At 37.9% G+C, this 14,393-nt stretch overlaps 1 protein-coding gene and 1 pseudogene across 1 annotated transcript; both read right to left on the bottom strand.

The window, feature by feature from the left end:
• Nucleotides 1–9,959, bottom strand: part of LOC103260860 — a 91,482-nt pseudogene extending 81,523 nt beyond the window's left edge.
• Nucleotides 9,960–10,439: 480 nt separating this feature from the next.
• CUNH2orf68 (chromosome unknown C2orf68 homolog) lies at nucleotides 10,440–10,944 on the bottom strand. Its single transcript, XM_021712573.1, is given in 3 exon segments — nucleotides 10,440–10,711; nucleotides 10,714–10,917; nucleotides 10,920–10,944. Coding segments are annotated over 3 exon segments (501 nt in total).
• Nucleotides 10,945–14,393: the final 3,449 nt, after the last annotated feature.

Genomic DNA, 14,393 nt, shown 5'->3' with positions numbered 1-14,393 from the left:
AATAGCTCATTTCTTTTTAACACTGAATAACATTCCATTGTCTGAATGTACCAGAGTATATTTATCCATTCCTCTACTGAAGAACATCTTGGCTGTTTCCAAGTTTTGGCAATTTCAAATAACGCTACTATAAACATCTATATGCAGGTTTTTGTGTAGATAAAAATTTTCAAATATTTAGATAAATACCAAGGAGTGTGATTGCTGGATCATATGTTAAGAGTATGTTTAGTTGTGTAAGAAACTGCCAGACTGTCTTCCAAAGTGGCTGTACCATTTTGCATTTCTACTAGCAATGAATAGGAGGAGTTCCTGTTTCTCCATATCTTCACCATCATTTGGTGTTGTCAATATGTTAGATTTTCAGCATTCTAATAGGTGGGTGATGGTATCTCATTGCTGTTTTATTTATTTATTTATTTATTTTTAAATTTTAAACATGTGGGGTACAATTCAGGGTTAGGTATGCAAACGTTGATTATGCAGGTACCCTTGTTGATGAGGTGTGCCCCTCCCTCCCCTAGCAGTTTTCTTCAACTGCCAATCCCACCCCCTCCCCTGGCAGTTTTCCACTGATGCCAATCCCTTTTTTATAGTATTACGATAACTGTTCAAGGCACATTTATGAGAGAGAACATATGGTACTCTGTTCTTTGTCTCTGTGATAGATCACTGAGTATGATCAAGTCCAAATCTATCCAAGTTACTGCGAAGTTCATATGTTTGTCCTTCTTTATGGCTGCATAATATTCCATTGTGTATATGTACCACATTTTTTCTAATCCAGTCCAGATTCGATGGGCAGCATGGTTGGTTCCATGTTTTTGCTCTTGTGAATAGTGCTGCAACAAACCTTCGTGTGCAGGTATCTCTTTTGTAGAATGATTTGGGTTCCTCCAGGTAAGCTAACTCATTTTAAACTCTCAATGTATTGTAAGTTCTAGATTGATCTCAAACTTCAATCTTAACATAGTTATGCATGCAAAGTCCCATCAACTAAAGGCAATCACCAAAAACATTTGGATATGTATTCTTTTAAGTACAGTTTCTTTTCTTTTTTCTTTTTCTTCTTATTATTATTTATTATAAAGATATGGGTACAATTCAGGGTTAGGTATATAAACATTGATCATGCAGGTACCCTTGTTGATAAGGTATGCCCCTCCCTCTCCCAGCAGTTTCCCTCAGCTGCCAATCGCTTTCTTATAGTATTATAATTGTTCAAGATCACCTTATGAGTGAGAACATATGGAACTCAGTTTTTTGTTTCTGTGATAAATCACTGAGTATGATCGACTCCAAATCCAACCAAACTGCTGCAAAGTCCATATATTTGTCCTTCTTTATGGCTGCATAATATTCCATTATGTATATGTACCACATTTTTTTATCCAGTCCAGCTTTGACGGGCAACACGGTTGGTTCCATGTTTTTGCTGTTGTGAATAGAGCTGCAACAAACATACATGTGCAGGTATCTTTTTTGTAGGATAATTTGTGTTCCTCCAGGTATATTCCCAATAGGGGAATTGCTGGGTCATATGGAAGACCAGTTTCTAGTTCTTTCAGAAATCGCCACACTGACTTCCAAAGAGGTTGTACTAGTCTGCATTCCCACCAGCAGTGTAGAAGCATTCCTTTTTCTCCACAGAGGAAGAATCAACATTGTTAAAATGTCCATCCTACCAAAGGCAATCTACAGATTCAATGCAATACGTATTAAGTTACCAACATCATTCTTCTCAGACCTGGAAATGGCAATACAGAAATTCATATGGAAACAGTTTCTTTTTAAAACATGGGATTTTATAACCTGGTTTTTTTCAATTAGCGATATATTCTCAGAATCTCTCCATGTCAATAAATCTCTACAAGACTCTTAAAAGGTATTCCGTTGCATAAAACCGACCATTAATTATTCAATTATTTCTTGACACAGATTTAAGCTGTTTCTTTTTTTTATTTTGATAAATTAACTTGTGAAAGACATCTTTATTCAATCTATTCAATTAAAATATTAGTTACTATTTTTATTTTTTTGTATTTTATTTGTGACAGGGTTAAATTCTGTCACCCAGACTGGAGTGCAATAGCATGATCATGACTCACTGCAGACTTGTATGAACTCCTGGGCTCAAGCTATCCCCCTGCTTCAGACTTCCAAGTAGCTAGAACTATAGGCATGCACCACACCCAGCTAATTTTTCCATATTTTGTAAAGATGGGATCTTGTTTTTTTGCTCAGGCTGACCTTGAACTCCTGACCTCAAGTGATCCTCTTGTCTCAGACTCCCAAAGTGCTAGGATTACAGACATGAGCCACTGTGCCTGGCAAATTGTATTTTTAATTGACATGTTGTAATTGTACATATTTATGGGATACAGAGTGATATTTTGATACCACATATACAATGTAATGATCAAATCAGTGTAATTGGCATATTCATCACTTCAAATATTTAGCATTTTAAAAATATTGGGCACATTCAAAATTATCTATTCTAGATATTGTTGTTTTCCATATTTACACAGTATTCTAGAGCATTAGAACTTATTTCCCCTGTCTAGCTGTAATTTTGTATCCATCAATCAATCTCACCCTATCCTTCCCTTCCACTACTCTTTCCAGTCTCTAATAATTACAATTCTACTCTCTACATCTATGGGCTCAACTTTTTGAACTCCCACTTACAAGTGAAAATATAAAGCATATATCTTTATGTGTTTCACTAATTTCACTTAACATGATGTCCTCCAGGCTCATCCATGTTGCTGCAAATGGCAGGATATCATTTTTTGTGACTGAATTATATTCTATTGTGTACGCATATCATTTGAAAATATACAATAAATTATATTATCCATTAATTCATTGTTGAACACTTCAGTTAATTCCATATCTTGGCTATTGTGAATAGTGCTGAAATAAATATGTGAGTGCATTTACATTCACATCAACAATGTCTAAGACTTACTTTTTTCTCCACATTCTCTCCAGCATTTGTTGTTTTTTGTCTTTTTTATAATAGCCACTCTGTGGTAATATTTCATTGCATTTCTCTTATAATTAGTGATGTTGAGCATAATTTCATGTACTTGGTCATTTGTTTTGTTTGTTTGTTTGTTTGTTTGTTTTGAGTTGGAGTCTCACTCTGTCACCCAGACTGGAGTGCGGTGGCCGCTCCCGGCCACTGCAGCCTCATCCTGCTGGGCTCCGGCGATCCTTCCGCCTCAGTCTTCCAAATAGTCGGAACTACAGGCGGACGCTACCACGCCCGGCTAATTTTTACTTGGCCATTTGTATGTTTTCCTTTGAGAAATGTCTATTCAGATCCTTTGTCTCATCTTTTAATGAGATTATTATTATTATTTGTTTTTGCTGTTGTTTGATTTCCTCACTCATTCTAGATGTTAATATTTTGTCAGATAGTTCACAAATATTTGCTATCATTCTACTGGCTGTCTCTTCACTGTAATCCTTTGTTGTGCAGAATTTTTTAGATTTATATAATCCTATTTGTCTATTTTTATTTTTGTTGCCTGTGCTTTTGAGGTCTTGCCCATAAAATCTTTGTCTAGACCAATGTTTCAAAGTGTTTTCCCCATGTTATCTCTAGTAGTTTTATCGCTTTTTAATCTTACATTTAAGTCTTTGATTCATTTTGTTTATTTTTGTATATGGTAAGAGATAGGGTCCTAGTTTCATTGTTCTGCATGTGAGTTTCCAATTTTCCCAGCACCATTTATTCAAGAGTCTGTTCTTTGCCTAATGTATGTTCTTGTTACTTTTGTTGAAAAACAGCTTCTGTAAATATGTGAATTTATTTCTGTGTTCTCTATTCTGTTTCATTGGTCTATGTGTCAGCTTTTATGCCAGTACCATGCCATTTTGGGTACTATAGCTTTGTATATTTTGCAGTCATGTAGTGTGATGTCTCTAGATATGTTCTTTTTGCTCAGGATTGCTTTGACTAATCAGTCTTTTGCGGTTGTATATGAATTTTAGAATTTTTTTAAAAAGTTGTGTACTTAACTAATATGTATTGAGCAACCATTATGAAAGAATGCTATGATTTCCTGAGGAGTAAACTTTTGGATATGGAATAGCATGGTTAAAACGTATGCATATATTAAGGCATTTGATATATATTTCTAAATTCACATAAATCTGTTTATGTATGAGAGTATATTTAATCCCTAAAGATGAAAAGTACTTTTTTGTGACATCTTTACTATTGGGGGGAATTAATGAAATACAACTGACACAAATCACAAGTACATTTATTGGGTTGATGCATAAGTTCGTAGCGTTTTTGGTTGCCTATGGAATGCAAATAGTTACAATTCATCACATTTGCCAATTCTCAGGTTTACTGGTATGGATCATCATGGATTAAAGCGTTTTAACGGTCTTCATCAAAGCCCCATGGGTTTCCTGAATGTGGAGAATCACTCAGGTCAAAGTGGCTCTCTGTTAAATGACAAAACCATTTTCTTTTTTAAAAAATTTTTATTTTAAAGATGTGAGGGACAATTCAGGATTAAGTATACAAATGTTCATTATGCATGTATCCTTGTTGATGAGGTGTGCCCCTTCCTCCCCTGGTAGTTTCCTTCAACTGCCAATCTCACCCCCACCCTCCCCCCACCGTCAGTTTCCCACTACTGCCTATCCCTTTCTTATAGTATTATGATAATTGTTCAAGGTCTGCTTATGAATGAAAACATGTGGTACTCTGTTCTCTGTTTCTGTGATAGATCACTGAGTATGATAGACTCTAAATCCATCCAAGTTGCTGTGAAATCCATATGTTTGTCCTTCTTTATGGCTGCATAATATTCCATTGTGTATATGTATCACATTTTAAAAAATCCAGTCCAGCTTCCATGGGCAGCATGAAAAAACGATTTTCTTGCTGTGCTTTCCCAGAGAGCATTCTCCTCATACATGGCACAAGTATTTTAAGTCACCTCTGCCACCTTTACTCCTCTGTTAACCTCAAACAGAACAATATATTGGAAGTGATTGTTTTTTTCCACATGACACTCCATTTTCTTTAGCTCACAGATAGTACTTTTTTCAAATCTACGAAATGCAAGACATATTCACAAGTACAACACTGTCACTCCAAATGACAAATGATAAACTTCCAACATCACTTTGTTGCTGTCAAAAATAAACGCTACGAATTTATGCATCAGCCTAATATTCTCCAACAAATTATTGGATGTGCTTTCTTTTATTCTAAACTAATTTAATACTTAAAGAAAAATTGCAAAAATAGTATAAAGTGTTCCTTCATATGCAGCATCCACTGTTCCTAATGTTTACAGCTTACCTAACACAGCAAAATTATCAAAAATAGGAAATTAATGTTGAAATATTATTAACTAAATAGAAGAACTTATTTAAGTTTCACCAATTTTTCCCCTATGATGTCCTTTTTCTATTGCAATATCTTATTTTAAAAATCCTACTTTTTGTGCAGTTATTATTTCTCTTTGGTTTCCTTCATTTTTAACAGTTATTCAGTTGTCCATCTTTCATGACATTGATTCTTTTGAATAGTACTGATCAGCTATTTTGTATAATGTTCCTCATTTGGAGATTATATTGTTTCTGACAATTGGAGTGAAGTTACACATTTTTGGCAGAATGCAGAATATCAGGAGCACGTGATGGCGACGTGATGTTTCCCTTTATCATTTGGAATGCCATCTTAATGCTACTAGGGGGTGCACATAGCATTTACTGAACATTAGCTATAGGCTAGGAACACTGACTTTGTTTTTCTTTAAGCCTTCTAAAAATTCTGTGACGTAAGTCTCACTATACCATTTTACTTAGTCTCTTAAAAATTATGAAACTTATCTAAAGTCATAAAAGATCTGTTTGATTCCAAAGCCAGGACTTTTTCTGACAGAGAATAGCACTTCTTCAACATGGGAAGTCATTAAAGCAAACCCAAGTGCATTATGAGTTGCTGCTTTTTTAGAATTTGATTCTCAATTTCATTTTCCTTTAGGGAGAGGACTGTAGAGTCACAATTTTAGAAACAGTCTTTTGTTGTGGATTAGCAAAGTCAAATCTTTAGTCATCAAAATTTATTGAAAATTTCTCCATTTTACACAAAATCACAATTCCTTTGACCTTTCTTCTACAAGACTTGTGATGCTATTTCCTTTTGGGTTATACTAATACAAAGGCCAAAAAAACAAGTGCAAACTAATTTCCTAATTGAAAACTATGAGATGTTAATTTTTTAAAATTTAGTCATATATAGACAATACTTGCATCAAAATGAATGACCAAAAGTTAATGATTACTTTTTCTCTTCAGATAGTTTGTTTTCCAGGGAAGGAAAATGCACAAGCATAATGTATGCACAGCACTTGCCATTCTCAGTAATTAATATCCACATCTTGTGAGTGCCCTGAGTACCATTTAAAGGGTTAAAAACTTTATCTGGTCTAATATGATGGCTGAATATAAGGAAAAAAGTTGAACCTCTAAAGAAAAGCAAAATGAGGTGTGTATGGAAAGTGTTTAGCATAGTGCCTGGTCCACAGTGAACACTCCATAAGTTTTAGCTCTTCTTGTTGTGCTGAAGCTGTCCAAGATGTCACCGTGGTTTAGCCTGGGGGAGAGAATATGTGGTTGGCTCATTCTTTGTCCTGTGAGACAGATCAGACTGCTATATATTTAGAAAGGAAGATGGCTGGTCTCTGGGCTAGCTTGGCAGCTATTTATCTTTTGTAAATGCTCCTGTGCTATGTTACGGCAATATAATCTAAAACCACCATTATGAACCCATTGAGGAGCAAGACTGAAAGCTAAATCAAGGCAATGTGGCCAGGAGACAGTTAACACAGTTCAGTCACTTTTGCAATTACTTACTTCCCTTTGGGCTTCCCACCTAGGAAAGTCGCTTTAAAATATAAGTAACCATAGTGGCCCTGGCTAAAGGTTGGAGTTTCTTGACCTTGACACTATTGACATGTGAAGCTTTAGATATTTTTTGTGGTGGAGCCGTGCGTAGGATATTTGGAAGCATCCCTACCCTCCATGCACTAGATGCCATTAGTACCCCTAACCCAGTTGTGACAATAAAAATGCCTCCATATATTTCCAAGTAGCAAAATAACCCCCACTGAGAGTCACTGGTTAGAGGTAATAAGTAATTCTATACTCAGTGATCACTGATTCAAACTGAAAATATTTGAGTATAGGAAACAACAACATGTGTTTTGACAAATGTTACCACATGTATTTAATGCGATTTTCACAAAAAATCAATGAGATGCTTTTATTCCACACTCATAGACAGGAAAACAGAGGATCTTAAGAATCGGGTGATTTGCTTTCAACCTTCCACATAACTGTTCTATGGTGGGATGGTGATTTGACAACAAAGCCCATGCACATTCTGTTTTGCTCTCATGACTCTCAGTTTAAATAGAAGGCCTAGTTTTGTGCATTTTCTTCTGTTCAGGAAGAGAATAGTTACAGTTACCACATATGAATGATTAATAAGCAATTGTCTTTCAGAACTAAAATCATCAGTCTTTATTCTGCTTTATGAAGCTATGGCTGGAACTCAGTTAAACTACATTTCTCCCTTATCAGTTAGCTTCCTATTGGTTTTACCAACAGGGAGCACTAGAGGAAGATTGGCAGGCAAGAGGAAAGGAAAAGGACTTTCTTTGTCCTGTATGCCAGACAGCATGTCGCACAGCCAGTGCTTCAAAAGTTGAATGAATTGAGAAGTTTTGCCTCACTTGCCATATTCATCTGACCTCTCGCCAACGGACTACCACTTCTTCAAGCATCTCAACAACTTTTTGTAGGGAAAATGCTTTTACAACCAGTAGGATACAAAAAATGCTTTCCAAGGGTCTGTCAAATCCCAAAGCACGGATTTTTACACTATAGGAATAAACAAACTTATTTCTTGTTGGCAAAAAATGTGTTGATTGCAATGGTTCCAATTTTGAGTAATAAAGATGTGTTTGAGCTTAGTTATAATGATTTAAAATTCACGGTCCAAAACTGCAATTACTTTTGCACCAACTGAATAGCTGTTTCCGACATCAAGACTGATCCAGCAACTGCTACTGCTGGGTGCCTAAACTACTAACAGCAGAAAGCAACACTAAGTCCCCAGTATGGCAGCATTCTCCCAGAAGACCGGCCAGTTTCTGGTGGCAGGTTAATTACATGGATCCCTTCTGTCACTGACAGAGTAGTGGTCTTTCTTCACTTGAGTAGATATATCTTCAAGATATTGATTTGCCTTCCCAGCCAGTAATGTTTCTGCCAAAACTACCATCTGTGCACAAAAAAAATGCTTTACTTACCATCATAATATCCCACAAATTATTGCTTCTGACCAAAAACTCGGTTCACAGAAAAAAAGTATGGCAATGAGTTGCATGACCATGGAATTCATTGATCTTACCTTATACTCCATCACCCAGAAGCATCACCTTACAGAAAAAAAGAAAAGCTCAGCTAAAGTTTTGGTTATGACCAATTGGGATATAAACAAGACTAAAAGAAACTGGGCTCTATCACACAAGAGATAGCAAATGCTTTGAATCAGCAAAGAATATTTTTGTCTGACTCCCATAGGCAGAAATTATGGACTCACGAATCAAGGGATAGATGCGAGTGACTCCTCTCATCGTTATGTTTAATATCACATTGTCAGAATGTTTCCTTTCTTTCTTTTTCTTTTTCTTTTTTGAATTGGAGTCTCACTCTATTACCCAGGCTGAATGCAGTAGCATGCTCACAGCCACCGCAACCTTGACCTGCTGGGCTCAGGCCAGTCTTCTGCCTCAGCCTTTCAAGTAACTGGAACTACAGGCATGCGTAACCATGCCTGGCTAACTTTTTGTTTTATTGTAGAGATGAGGTCTCGCAAAGTTGTCCAGGCTGGTTTAGGACCCCTGGGCTCAAGCAAACCTCTCACCTCTGCCTCCCAAAGTGCTAGGATTATAGGCGTAAACCACCACGCTCGGCTTCATAGTGTCTTAATGGCATAGTTGAAGTAGCCGCCTTGTCACCCTTTGAGACTAATCGCTAGTTGGCAGTGCTAGTTGGTAGATGGTCAGGGATGTGGGACACAAACCAAGAGTGCCCTCAGGTGTCTTGAGACCCTGATATGGAGAAACCTCTGAGGCGGGGCAATTGTTTCAGAAAGTCTCAGTGCTCAGAGGCTTACTTAATCCCTTCCTTTCAAGTCATGGAAGTTAGGCTGATTTGCTAGAAAACAGAAGTGTCTCTGAACTTTGGTGCACAGGATGACTTGTGGACTCTAGACCTTAGCCTAACCCTGCATTAGAAAAATGTTCACTGGGTGAGCAGCGGTATTCCTGGGGAATCTTTCCTCTAAAGGTCTGAGTAATATATTCCTGGGAGGTAAGAAAGAAGAAAGCATGGGGCAAGGGATAGGGCAGAGTAGGAGTGCTCATTTCACTACCTCTGCAGTGTTCTTCAAGACTGGAATTTTCTGCAGCTAGGGCACCAATCAGTCAATTATTGAGTTTCTCTTTGTATGTTCATGACTGTTAAGTCACAAATGGAGAGTCAGTTCCAACTTGTTTTGATAATTCCCCTTTAGTCTAAGCAGAAGATAGTCTGTTCATACTAGGAATGAGATTGAAAGCTGGAATTCTGTAGCCTTAGCCAAGGCAAGTTTTGCTGCAAGAAATCCTTGTCATGTAGCTCCAACATCTTCTTAAGTCTCCTATCTAGACAATGCAAAGCAGTGGAGCATGCAACAAACTTGTAAAAGCCATGGAAGGGGAGGGAGACATGCTTGCAAGTAGGCCTCAAAAATGAAGGTCTCCTATTTTATTGGTATCAGAATTAGTTGAAGAACTTGTTAGAAAGGTAAATCCTTTGAACCCCCTCCTCACCTTCATAGTCCTGAGCAGCTGAAGGTACACAGTCATGTTGGGGGGAAGGAGAATCGATGGATTCTACCTGAGGCAAAAAGATGAGGGAAAGAACAAAGAAAAAGAGCTGAAAAAAGGTGTCGGAAAACATGGGCCGAAGTGAGCACAATGGTGAAAGAAAAGAACCATACAAGAACATAAAAGAACATGGTGGCCAGGCTTATGACCTGTGGGAAAGCGCCATGTTGACATGAGGCTTCAGAAACTGGCTTTCCCTGGAGTCTCTGCTTCCAGGTCACCAAGTTAGTCAAACAAAATTCCCAAAAAACTCCAGAATATTAGGTTGGGCGAATGGGCCAACATTCAAGGAAGAACAGCTGCAAGATAGGTCAGGTGTAGTCCTGCACCACCCTTGTGGATGCAGCAGCTCTGGGGGTCTCGAGATCAGACAAACTGGTCCTGGCACCCCAAACTAGGGGTGATCTCCCTGAGCAGAATTCTTCCAAGTGTAGTGAATCCAGCCTGGAGAGAAGGCCTTCAACCTGCTCTGTGCTGGCTCTGGTACTTTGCAATCTCCTCCTGGATACGAAACTTGAGGGCCTCTCGCATGGGTGGGTCCGGAGGCCTGTGTGCTGACACCTCACTCACCCTTCCTGGGTCATCATCCTGACACACAATAACTGAGGTGATCTCTCCACTGTTTGCCTTGTATTCTAAGCAGAAGAACTGATAGCCAGAAGGCTCCAGCTCGGAGCTACCACTACTGCTGCTTTCACTGGACTCTTCACAGTCTGGGTTGCTTGGGTGGTGGAGCCATCACGGCGTCACGACAGGTACATCTGCGGGTACGACTTGCTGGGCCACAGGGACACTGGCATGTGCCACCTTCTCACCTTCTTCTTGGCCACCTGCTTCACCTTCTTGTCGTAGTCGTCCTGGGCAATCTGGTTCTGTTGCATATGGTGTACAAAGTCATGCTTCATGTCCAGATGCCCCCTGGGCTTGCAACAGTGCCAGGCTGGGGATGCAGCCCCACCCCCATGGGGGGGCAGGGCCTGGGCCACTTCTCCCCTGGCCCTTATATTTTCTTCCTTGTCTCGTGTGGTGGGTATTTTTGTGTATGCATGCATGTGTGTTTGAAACATTAACTCCTTTTTCCTTTCTTCTCCTTTTCCCTTATTATTCTATATAAATATTGTTGGTAATGTTTAACTTCAAAGTTTCGTCTTTTTTTACTTTGAAATAATTTTAGATTCAGAAATCTCATGACTCACAGAATATTCAAATACAGTTGTGATTAATCTCAAGGAGAAAAAAAATTTCTCCAGAGAGTGACTGCTAACCAGAGATGACTATTATGATAGTTGGTACTTTGTGTTTCTTCTTTTTGAAGAGACGACAGCATGTTTGTCTATGCAAAAGATAGCTATATATCATTAGGCAGAATAATAAATATATTATTTTGACTTGTATAATTTAAAATATATGTAAACAGGTATGCATGGATTCTGAGGTGTCACAGTTCTGGATTCTGTCAATATTTAGGCCATTAATGAATCAATTATACCATTCTATACCCTGTTTTGAGACTGGAACTCGGCAAACTACATTTCTCCTTTGCCATCTCGATTTCTGTCAAGTTCTTTTTTTTCTTCTGCTGCTTCTTTTTTTGAGTAGGAGTCTCACTCTGACACCTAGGCTGGAGTGCAGTGACACTCTCACATCCACCCACAGTCTTGACCTGCTGGACTCAGGTAATCTTTCCATCTCAGCCTTCCAAGTAGCTGGAACCACAGGCACGTGCCACTATGCCTGGCTAATTTTTTTTATTTATTGTACAGATGAGGTCTTGCCAAGTTGCCCAGGCTGGTCTCGAACCCTTGGACTCAGGCAATCCTCTCGCCTCTGCCTCCCAAAGTGTTGGGACTACAGGTGTGATCCACTGAACCTGGCTTCCTGTAAAGTTCTTATGGTAGGGGGAGCTAGACAGAGATTAAAAGTCTGGAGAAGAGAAAAAGGGAATTCCTCCTCTTAGCTTGCTGTTGCTGTGAGCTTCTTCACAATAGCAATAGACCTTTATCCCAGTAATACAGTTGGTTTCAGCCCAACTTTTTGTTCCTTTCCCAAATTAGTTTTATCATGTTTCCTTACAGTTACCAGAGGTAGCCAGTTTGGGCCCTTCATCTGTGGTCTGCACCCTAGATCCACAGAATCCCTCTTTTAAGATTTTAAAAGTTTAAACAGCCTTGTTGGAATATAATTTACATACCATTACATTCACCTACTTAAAGTGAATAGTTCAGTGGTTTTTAGTATATTTACAGAGTTGCACAACCATCGACACAATCTAATTTTAGAATATTTTTTGCCATCCCCAAAAGAAACCTAGCACCCACTAATAGTCACTTCCCATTTTCTACCCCTCTTCCAGCCCTAAGCAACCACTAACCTGCTGTATGTCTCTATGAATTTGCCTATTTGGGATATTTCATATAAGTAAAATCATACAATTTTTGGCTTTTGTGACTGGTTTCTTTCACTTAGCATGTTTTCAATCTTCACCCATGTTGTAGCACATATGAGTACTTTATTCCTTTTTATAGCTGAATAGTACTCATCATATGGATATACTGTATCAATTTTGTTTATCAATTCTGTTTATCCATTCATCTGTTGATGGATATTTGAGTTGCTTCTACTTTTTGACTATTATAAATGCTTCTACTATGAACATTTGTGCACAAATTTTGTATAGATTCATTTCCATTTCTCTTGGGTATATACATAAAAGTGGAATTACTGGGTTGCCTGATATTTCTTAAGCTTATTAATTCTCAGCATTCATTTCTCTGTATTTTATTTCTTCAGTTCTAGCAGTAGCAGCTCTTGTCTGTAGTTTTAACCCCTGGACTACCTCAATGTTCCCTTTTGTATCTTTCTATCCTCCAATGACTGTGTGATCATTTCTCTGCATTAAGTTTCTTCTCTTGAAGTATCTAGTATGGTTTCTGTTTTTCTAACTAGACCCTTGGCAATATGATCATGTGGAGCATTACAACTAATTTTGTTCATCTTTACTGAGCAAAGAACAGAAATCTCTCTAAACCTCAGCAGGTCATGTAGAAATAGTTCTCACACAATAAAGGCTGTTAAGATTTGGCATATATGCTGTTCGTCAGTAACAGTATTTAATTGGAATCCACTGCATGAGTGGCCATCTTAAGACTATTGTAAGCATATGTCTGAAATAGTTTAAGGTCAATACTAATTAAATTCTGTAGTAAAATTCATTCCTTTATTTTTCTATTTCTTCATTCATTTAATGATTATTTATTGATCACTTACTTTGAGCTAAGCACCGTTCTAGGTGCTGGTGATACAGCAATGAATAAAATAGAAAAATATTAATAATCATAGAGTTTATATTTTAGTGCAAGAGAGAGACAGTAAAGAAGTAAGTATAACATATAAGATGGTAAATAGTACTATGAAGAAATTTAAAGATAGGAAGAAAGATAGGGAGCGCTGAGCTTAAGGAGTACAGTTTTTAATAGGCTTACTAGGAAAGGTTTAACTATAAAGGTAACAATCAAGCAAACTCCCAGAAGAGATGAGAAAGAAGGCATTGGATATCTCAGGGAAAGGGTGTGCCAGGCAAAGGAAGCAGCAAGACCTCCCTCTCAAGGCCCCAAGTTAAAAAGATGCCTGGTTTTTTCAATGAATAGTATTAAGGTCAGTGTGGCTGGACTTGAAACCAAGGGGAGAGCTGTAGAAGGTTGAAGAGGCAATAGAGGGTCAATCCTGTGGGGCGTTTTAGGTCATTATAAGGACATAGGCTTTATTATGAGTATAATAAGCTTTAAACAGAAGAATGGCATGACCTGACTTATATTTTAACTAGATTGCTCTAGCTTTATTATTAAAAATAAACTGTGGTAGTGCAGTTGGAAGGCAATAATCCAAATAAAGAATATTGTGGAAGCAGTGGGGAAATAAGTAGTTGGATTCTGAATTTGCTGACATTGGAGGTATGAGATGAGAGAGAGGAGCCAAGGATGACCTCAAGAATGCCAGCCTGAGCAACTGGGGAAAAAATTGAAATTGCCTATTACTGGCACAAGAAAAACTGTAGAAGGAAGAGGTCTCCAGCAGATCATGAATTTAGTTTTGTTTATACTAAGTTTGACATGTCTGTTAGACATCCAAATGGAGATGTCAGGGAGTCCACTGGATATACAAATCTGGAGATCAGGGAAGAATCACAACTAGAGATAAGAATCTGGAGTTCTTGATATATACATGATATTTATAGTCATGAAATAAAAAACAAAGCAGGTGGTATCACATTACCAGACTTCAAACTTTACTATAAAGCTACAATCATCAAAACAGCTTGGTATTGGTATAGGAACAGGCATATAGATCAATGGAATAGAATTGAGATTCCAGAAGCAAAACCTCAATTTCTCAGCCAACTCATTTTCGACCAAG

Source organism: Carlito syrichta, unplaced genomic scaffold, assembly GCF_000164805.1.
Source record: "Carlito syrichta isolate Samal-C Ts95f unplaced genomic scaffold, Tarsius_syrichta-2.0.1 Scaffold303373, whole genome shotgun sequence".
NCBI classification, from domain to species: Eukaryota; Metazoa; Chordata; class Mammalia; order Primates; family Tarsiidae; genus Carlito; species Carlito syrichta.
Note: the sequence above shows the minus strand (reverse complement) of the source record. Positions and strands in the feature narration are given on the sequence as shown.